The sequence below is a fragment of the Ranitomeya variabilis genome, chromosome 2, assembly GCF_051348905.1.
Source record: "Ranitomeya variabilis isolate aRanVar5 chromosome 2, aRanVar5.hap1, whole genome shotgun sequence".
Lineage (NCBI taxonomy): Eukaryota > Metazoa > Chordata > Amphibia > Anura > Dendrobatidae > Ranitomeya > Ranitomeya variabilis.
This window is the reverse complement of record NC_135233.1, coordinates 768,615,626-768,625,563: the sequence shown is the minus strand read 5'-3', so window position 1 is coordinate 768,625,563 and position 9,938 is coordinate 768,615,626. Positions and strand designations below refer to the sequence as shown.

Sequence of the window (9,938 nt, the reverse complement as noted above, 5' to 3'; positions counted from 1 at the left end):
GTTTCAACAATTAGTCCTAAGATCCTCTATTCAAGCCTTCCTTTATGTGACATCCTCCATACAAATCCTCACCATGGTAGGACTACTAGAAATCTTGCTCATGTGCCGACCTCTGGGGATTGTATGGAGGATGTCAATCATGTCCAGGGAGGATCCATGGCAGATCTAGTCTGGGGGAAGTGACACACTACCGGACTACTCCTACCTCATTTGCATGTAGTGAGCAGCAGAAGAAAAGTTAATTTTTTAAAGATAGCAATGCTTGTGTGAAACATGAAAGACCTTAGTAGAAGTCTATGAGTTTGGTATAGTTAGACAAGTTCTTTTTAAGATAATTACTTGCAATCAAATACAGAGTAGATAGAAGTCACTGCAGGAAATATGGCAAAGTAAATGAGAACAAGTGCCTGCAGTATCTCGGGTAGGATAGATTAGGATCATGTAGAAAAATAATACATGGCGTAAAAATGTTAGCAACAGAGAATGTGAACCTAATGAAGTGAACACCAAGAATCACAAGTTTCATATTAATAAATATAAAAGAACATAAAGTAAAAACACTGCTAAGCTTAATGTAGTATGCAGGCATTTGCTCTTTAGCCACACCACTTAATCTTCAGTCAAGTGTTAGTTACGGTGCAGAAAATCGCATAACCTTTGTACATGTACAATATATAAACATTATGTGTACTAAAACCCAAATAAATTATATACAAAAATAAATAAAAAAAAATTACCTATAACAGGATTCAATCTGTTGCCAGAGTCAGATATTGGCACCACCGCAATAAATTGTTAGGGTATCTTAACAGGCATAACATTTCCATTTTTATAGCCTCTTGATACTTGTCAATATTTTAGAAAGTAGCTCATATAAATGAACTTTCAGGGGTAAATTAAAATACTGGTATAATAATACACATATACACAATTCCAAAGCCAAGATAGTGTACACCACAAATACTACACAATGAGTGAAGATTACACATGGTAATCTAGAATACATAACAAAACAACACAGATTTAGATTTGTTTTTACTATATCACATGTGGGATTTTCCACGTGTTGTCCTATTTCTGTAAAGTAAACTTGCTTTGCTTGCCCTAAAATTAACTTTTTTTTGTTAATTAAAGAAAGCTACAAATTTAGAGATTAAGTATCCACCAAGTCTCCAGCACAATTATTGGAAACTTGTGACGTAATACAGAAAGTGACATTTTAAGAAACATTTTCGCTTGTTATCTTTTTAACATTTAATTGACACAAGCTATAGGATTTCTACAACTATCAGTGAAGTGTCATAAGTTAGAAATTATAACATGATGACCCAACCAGAGAAACAGAAGTTTTCACTATTACCTTTTTTTGGATTGTGTTAAGTTATACAATTCAATACAATCTTCTATCATCTAAGCCCAAACATTAATGTTTAATTAATATACTATTCTGTTTAACCTGTGAGCCTATAGGTTATTGATGGCTTATAGATAGCTGACAGATACAAGGGAGCTAAGTATTTTTTTTTTCACGTTACGGAAAGTTCACATTTGTAAGCCAAAACCTGATCACCTGCATCAAGACACTTTTCATGTCATAGGGGTCTACTAAGGCTGAATTGTAAATATATACTAATTAATGATCGTTCTGCTTTCTGTTGTACCTAAGCTAGAGTCTGAAAAGGATTACCGTATTTTTTGGCATATAAGACGCACTTTCCCCCCCCCAAAAAAGGGGGGAAAATGGGCGGTGCGTCTTATATTCGCAATGCAGGCTTACCGTGGACCGTGGCGGCAGAGGTGCGGCGGCAGAGGTGTGGCGGCAGAGGTGTGGAGATGAGGAGGCGCAGTGAGCGGGGTCCCTTTCCCCGGTGAGGTGATGCAGCAGCCCCGGTAATGCAGCAGGGCCGGGTGAATCCTGTTGTTATCGGTGCGCGCGGCCATCTTCCTGAGGCCGCGCGTTCGCAGATGGAGCTCTGATGCCCGGCTCTTCAGGAAAATGGCCGCGGGATGCCGCGCGTGCGCAGATGGGGATCGCGGCGGCCATTTTCCTGAAGCCCCGGGCAGCAGAGCTCCATCTGCGAACGCGCGGCCTCAGGAAGATGGCCGCGCGCACCGATAACAACAGGATTCACCCGGCCCTGCTGCATTACCGGGGCTGCTGCATCACCTCACCGGGGAAAGGGACCCCGCTCACTGCGCCTCCTCATCTCCGCACCTCTGCCACCACGGTAACAACAGGATTCACCCGGCTCTGCTGCATTACCGGGGCTGCTGCATCAACTCACCAGGGAAAGGGACCCCGCTCACTGCGTCTCCTCGTCTCCACACCTCTGCCACCGCGGTAACAACAGGATTCACCCGGCTCTGCTGCATTACCGGGCTGCTGCATCACCTCACCGGGGAAAGGGACCCCTCTCACGCCATACCTCTCACTGTGCCTCCTCATCCCAACACCTCTGCCGGTAACCACTGCTGCCACCCTCCCATGGACACCAGGCCGTGGCGTCGCCCACCTAAGCAGGAAGGGACCCTGCTCAGGTGCACGCCGTACCGCCTCACCCCACCTCTGCCGACACCATGCCTCCTGTGACCCTGCTCTGCCACCACCAGCCCACAGGTAAGATACTGTAAATTCGGACAATAAGACAGACCCCCATCTTATAAAAAATATTTTTTTCTGCAATTTTCACCCCAAATTTGGGGTGCGTCTTATGGTCCGGTGCGTCTTATAGTCCGCGAAATACGGTATATTACAACATTATTCAGGACAAACCCATTCAGGAAAGGAAGAGCTCCCAACAAAAAGCACAAGTAAAACTTAAAATAAATTCCATAAAGGGAATCTGATAGCAGGTTTGGCTATGCAATCTGAAGACAGCAGGAGATAGGGGCTGAAACATAAAATTCAGTGATATGTCATTTACTAAACTGTGTGCTGTTGTTTACTTTCACTGAGGGTTTTATCACTAGGAGATTATGATTGCCAGGTCTGATGTGCACCTGACTCCACCCCCTCCCATGGTAAGCAGTTCACTTGTCAATAGACAATGTACACAGAGAGCCTGGGGTGGGCGGGGTTAGCTTTCTCAGCTCTGCTTCATGTTACATCTATGAACTCTGATAGTTTACTGGGGGCAGCAGTTGTTAAACTAAGTGATACATCATTGGAATCAGAATCCCTTTTCCTACATCAGGCTGCTCTCAGATGACGTACCAAAAACCTGCTGACAGATTCCCTTTAACTACAGAAAGATGTTTTGGCCAGTATCTGGAACCATACTATTTTTGATGTATAATGGCTGATGGCAATACACATTTAAATGACAAGACATGGCTGTATAATGAATGTTCACTTTTTTGACTATGTTATCTAGAAATAAAAATACTACAACATTAGATTTTGGGTTTCGAAAGTCCATCAGTCCTCACATAGTTGGAATGGGCTATGGGGAAAATGCATGTTATATATGTGGTATGCTTCAATGTGGAGCACAGCTGAAATCATGCATTGGATTAATATGACATATGCATTGGATTAATATGACATGCTCTCTCTAAACTTACTTTGGTATTATAATTACAAAACTCAATGCCATCAATACAACGTCAATGAAGAGTGTAACGGGATGTACAAGAGGGGACAACACGTTAACCGAAGCATCAGTATCTTCATAGTCTTTCTTCAGCAAAGAAAACAGAGACTTTACTTGTATGGCTTTAGGCCATCTGATAATACTTCATGGTTTTTGCTAAATATAACACTATCAGATAACTGTGGAAGAAATATTTGGAGAAGTAGTTATAATTCTCATAATGCAGAGATTTCCAAATACAAGTATGTTAAATAATAATACTAATACAGTATAATCTACAGATAAACAATATTTCATTAACCATTACCCCAATCATTCTCATGTGGTGGAAGCAATTCTGACCGTCTCGATACTTAACGTTCTAGAATGGGGCACAGATGGCTGGATAAAAGGCGTTCTTTGACACCTGACAGTATTTGGGGAGAATCTGGAGAACAAAGTCACTACTTATTCAAGCTAAAAACCGCAACTGTGTATTTCGATATACTCAATAGCAATTTCATTGTCATTTTATGTTACAGGCAAAGCAAGGAAATGGGACAATACATGTTGCCAAGCTTAATAAACTGACAGACTGCTGCAGCACGTATGTGCACTACATGGTCAATATTTCAATATACATCTGAGCTGCTTTGCGTCACATTTGCATAGCAACAAGTCAAACAAACAGTTAATTCCGCCGTTTTTATGTTTTCGATATCTAAATACCAGCAACAGAGCAAATCCTCATGAGATCCAACCTAGGAGTTGTTTGTGGCCGTGTCATTAAGGAAAACACCCAGGGAAACCAGGATCAGATTCTGTCTAAAAACAGAATATAAAACTAATTTTGAAAAAAAAAGTAAGATGTGTTAAAAAAACATGTTCTAGAATTCCTGCATTTGTTAATATGAGGTATGTGATTTTCATTGGTTTGATGGACTGCAAACGCCCTTCAGCATTCTTATTTTTTCATATACTTAACCTACAGAAATCCAGAGATGGCATCAATCCAAGTTGTTTCTTCAGAACAGTTTTAAAGTACCCGGGTCTAGGGAAAATTTGAATAGAAATTTTACACTATATGGTAAATGCAATATTTGGCAAGAAAATGTTCCTAAAATCCTAATATCCTGAGTATTTTCTTTGTTTTTTTTTGTTTTCTTTGTTATACAAACAATGCATATGTAGTCATGTTAAATTTACACACAACAGCAAAACTCAGTGCATGTGGCAAGGAGAAACTCAGTAAGAAAAAAATCGTACAAAAGTACGGCTTGATTGAAATGGAGACTGGCGCCGTGTTGCGCTTAAAAGCTCATGTGTAATAATAATAATAAAAAAAATTCCAATACAGCGGTTTATAAATAATTAAAAACTAAATGATAGTGTCAGACTGAAAAATAAAATATAAGAAGCAGTCTGTGACATCAATGACATAAAAAGGAATGTAGGATATTGTATGAACAGAAATGAAGAGTTGACTTCCAGTTTTAGGTTGTGAACATCGAGGGATGCGTGGACTTTTTGCATATGGACATAGAACTTATATACAGTTCACCTATAAAATCTTGATTAGCGGTCTTTAATGAAAACAAATGAACATTCTGAAGAAATTCCTGAGATAGGTTTTGTGACTGAGTCACTGAGAATATAAGCTGCTGTCGGGTCTTCATGAGTATTAAATCCATCCCTGTTAAGATCTGAAATTAGAATACATTAACAAATATTATAGAACACAAGGAGGACAGTGCAGCCACTGTCTTGTCCCTTGCCTGAGCAAGGTATAGCACCATCGTGAAAGGATCTCCAACTTTCAGAGGGGAGGAAAATACTTATAAAACAGTATTGCTGCTAAGACTGCTGTAGTGTGCACCAATAATGTTTTGTGGAGGCAGTGGCAGCCAAAGGCTGACGGGCGACTTCTGGTTGACCATATGGTTGTAACATCACTAGGAGAAATCTTTCCTTGGTTGTTCATCCGTTGTACATTTCTCGGTCATCTCCTGACAGAAGTCTACTGTCACTGTTTGGCTGTTCTGTTCCAAACACGTCTCCCTCTCTGAGTAAGTACCAAGCTCAGATCCCTCCACACTTCTCGCTATACAATTCTCTGGTATACTGTTAGAAACTGAGTGGCCTCCAAGCTGTACTTGACCTTGCTCATTGCAGCACTGCATGTTTTCTCCAACGTCCTGGGACGTGATAAGTTTTTGCTCTATTCTTGCTGGTAAAGGGTTGAATGCAGCAGCTGTGGGTAGATCCATAGGCCTCAAAACAGGGCAGTACCTGTGTAGAGCTTGGATCTGCTCTGGACTCTGAATATCTCTACATACTTCTTGGGATAGGCAAGAGAAGTTGTCTAGTAGCTCTCCCATGCAGGCCTTTAGCTGGTTCCTTTCAGTTAACAGCTTTTCTTTTTCACATACCTAATGGAAAAAAAGAAAGTTAATTTATCGCAAAGCTTTGTCTTAACCCTACTTTAGGCTAAATTTACACATCTTTTTGTTACTATCTGAAAGAAACAAACTCATCATCCTTATTGCATCAGCTTTTTTTCTCATATCTTTTTTTCACTGAAGTAGGTAGACTGACCATTTTATTTATTGACTCTTAGCAAAGTACCAGTTAAAACAGGATGAAACTCAGTTGGAACTATGAAGCTGCAAGGCATGTCTTCTTAGTTTCACTCATGTCTCACATATCCCCATAGACTTTATTGGCTGTATCTGATCCACAAAATGGATGAGAATAGGACATGCTCAGAGTCTGATGACCGCATACATTGATCAATTGTTAAAACTGACTTATATGATACTGTATGAGTCAGTGCAATGTACGTGAAAACACAGCACTAGAACGTGTCATGTGGATGTATGACTGTAGCCTAAGATTGCAACGTATAACACTTTAAGCCACGCATAAATCACTATACATAGTATATTTGATACATTTTCTATAAATCTTGGTCTTGAAAATATTCTCCTTTCTTTAGACACTAAAAACCAATCATAAGATTTTCATTTTCTAACAATTTAATTAAAGTTCCATCAAGTTCCATGTTCTTATATAGTAAGAGTTCACTGTCCACAAAGGTGTTTGAGCTGTGATTGCAGCTCAGTTATATATAAATGAATGGGACTAAACAGCAGTCATGCCATCAGGGGTGTAAAGATCGGGGTCTCAGAGGTTACGACTGGGCCCGTACAGGTGAGGGGCCTGCTGTACCCAGTGCAAACTTCAACTGGATGTGTGTCCTCGGGTCCATACGTTGTAATACACACTGCTGGCCAATGAGAGGCCAGCAGATGACGTCGGCATGTACATGAATGGGCATGCATAGCAGTGACGTCAAGCACTCATATCACTTGCATGCTGAAGTCATGTGCTGGCTTCAGAAGTGGACACTGTGCTGCGGGGGAGTGGCGGGAGGTGAGAACAATTTTCATGCATTAAAAAACAGCGGTAGAATGGGGGACGTATACCAGGATGGGGAATATATACAACCCCTGGCAAAAATTATGTAATCACCCGCCTTGGAGGATGTTCATTCAGTTGCTTAATTTTCTAGAAAAAAAGCAGATCACAGACATGGCACAAAACTAAAGTAGTTTTAAAGGGCAACTTTCTGGCTTTACGAAGCACTAAAAGAAATCAAGAACAAAAAATGTGGTAGTCAGTAATGGTTACTTTTTTTAACCAAGCACAGGGGAAAAAAATATGGAATATATATAACAGGATGGGGTCAGAGAGTAAGGACATATACAACAGGATGGGAGATATATATACCAGGATGGGGCCCATGATAAGGGACATAGATACCAGGATGGTGCCCATGATAAGGGACATACATATACACCAGGATGGGGGATATATATATACAAGGATGAGGAATATATATAACAGGATGAGGAATATATATAACAGGATGGGGAACATATATACCATGATGGGGTATATACATATCAGGATGGGGCCAGGAAGGAGCTCAGGATGGGAGACATCACTACATAATGAGGGAGAGGGAATTTGGCCTTATAGGATTTTGAATGCTATAAGGGCACATACTGTACATCCAACCAACATGGGGGGGAGCCCAGTTCCAAGTATTGCATTGGGGCCCCATCGAACTCTAGTTACGCCACTGAGTGCTATGTACACACGTGTATGTACAGGGCTGTCTCTGTGTAAATAGCACATGCTGCAGCTCCTTTGTTCCTTAATTTGGGGTCTCAGGGATTAAACACTGATCATTTGAAAATTAGTGGTCATTCCTATAAATAACCACCCTGCATTGGTCATCCGCAGAAACTGATCGCTCAGATTCCAGCAGTGGAGCACTTCACTATGTTCTTATCATCCTTGTTACTTTTAATATAGTCCAAAGAGGAGGACTTCTTTAAATCCTATTAAATACCTTTAATCCCTTAGTGTCATAGCTAATTTGGCCTTTATGACAAACCAGTCATTTATTTTTACTTTTTTATAGTTACATTTTTTTTTGTGGGGATAGCCATATAAGGGCCTGTATTTTTCAGGATAAGTTGTGTTGTCAGTGGAACCATTTTATTGCACATATAACTTATTAACTCTTAATTGGGATGAATACAAACAAAACTACAATTCTGTCACTTTTCTGGATTTTAAAATTTATGCTATTCACAGTGCTGTACAAATAAAGTGTTCAACTTATTCTGTGTGTGAGTACGAACATGGCAATACCATATTTAACCAGATTTATGTTTTACAATTTTCCGTCAGTTGAGCTTATTCTTTGCATGACAAACTGCAGTTTTCATTGGTGCCATTTAGTGGTATATGCAGCTTTTTGATCACTTTTTATTACACTTTTAATTGGAGGCAAAATCAACAAAAAACTTTAATTCTGAATTTATTTTTTTTAAATTGAGCTGTTATCTTTATTCATTGGGTTGATATGCTTATGACTCACCAAAAATGTATAAAAAGGTTTCTACGTTTTGCTACTATTACAACAAAATGACTTTTTAAACAGAATAACTTTTTTGCTCACCATATTCTGAAACTCATAAAGTTTTTTAATTTTTCTATAGATGTTGTTGTGTGAGGATTTGTTTTTTGTGTGATAAACTGTACTTTTTACTGTTACTATTTTTCAAATTATATTACTTTATGATCACTATTTCATTCTATTTTTTGGCAGAAGGCCTAGAAAAAAATCTGAAATAGCTTTTTAATTTTTTAGATCTCATCATGAAGTATAATTTAAATGTAACTATTCTATTATTGCTTTTAATTTTTTACTACTTTTCCAGTGTTTAGATACATACTGCTGGATCATACTTGTAAGGCTAGGGTCACACTTGCGAGTGCAATGTGAGAAACTCGCAAGAGTCTCTCACATCAATACCCGGGCACTGCCGCCGGCACTCGTGACCAGAGTGTGCAGCTGCATGTATTTCTATGCAGCTGAATGCTCCATTCCCGAGAGCCGGCGGCAGTACCGGGTATTGATGTGAGAGACTCGTGCGAGTTTCTCGCATTGCACTCGCAAGTGTGACCTTGGCCTTATAGTGCATCTCCTTGGGTTTTTTCAATTCCTTCTTAGAATGGGAATTTCTTACAACGTTTAACCCCTTCCTGCCCTCGGACATATTATGCGGTGAGCCCGCATCAAAGCCGCGACATGTCAGCTGACATGTGCCTGCAATAGCGGCGGGTGGAATCGCGATCCATCCGCCGATATTAACTAGTTAAATGCCGCTGTCAAACTCTGACAGCAGCATTTAACTAGCGCTTCTGGCCATCGAGCCGGAAATGCGCGCATCGCTGACCCCCGTCATGTGATCAGGGGTCAGTGATGCGTCGGCATGACAACCAGAGGTCTACTGAAGACCTCTATGGTTGTTGATGCTGGATTGCTGTGAGCGCCACCCTGAGGTCGGCGCTCATAGGAAAGCAGCAATTCTGCTACAGAGGAGCGATCTGAGCATCGCTCCTATGTAGCAGAGCCGATCAGGCTATGCCAGCTTCTAGCCTCCCATGGAGGCTATTAAAGCATGGCAAAAGTAAAAAAATATATGTTTTAAAAAATATGAAAAAAGTAAAAAAAATATAAAAGTTTAAATCACCCTCCTTTCGCCCCATTCAAAATAAAACAATAAAAAAAATCAAACATGCACATATTTGGTATCGTCGCATTCAGAATCGCCCGATCTATCAATAAAAAAAGGATTAACCTGATCGCCAAACTGCGTAGCGAGAAAATAATTTAAAACACCAGAATTATGGTTTTCTGGTCGTCGCGACATTGCATTAAAATGCAATAATGGGCGATCAAAAGAACGTATCTGCACCAAAATCATTAAAAACGTCAGCTTGGCACGC

At 40.1% G+C, this 9,938-nt stretch overlaps 1 protein-coding gene across 3 annotated transcripts in view; it reads right to left on the bottom strand.

The window, feature by feature from the left end:
- Window positions 1–2,031: 2,031 nt before the first annotated feature.
- Window positions 2,032–9,938, bottom strand: part of BACH2 (BACH transcriptional regulator 2) — a 397,444-nt gene continuing 389,537 nt past the window's right edge. For all 3 annotated transcript variants that reach the window (XM_077289718.1, XM_077289719.1, XM_077289721.1), the window contains one exon: window positions 2,032–6,001. In XM_077289718.1, coding sequence (XP_077145833.1) covers window positions 5,525–6,001 — 477 coding nt within the window. In that variant the 3' untranslated portion in view covers window positions 2,032–5,524. The remainder of the gene's footprint in view (window positions 6,002–9,938) is intronic.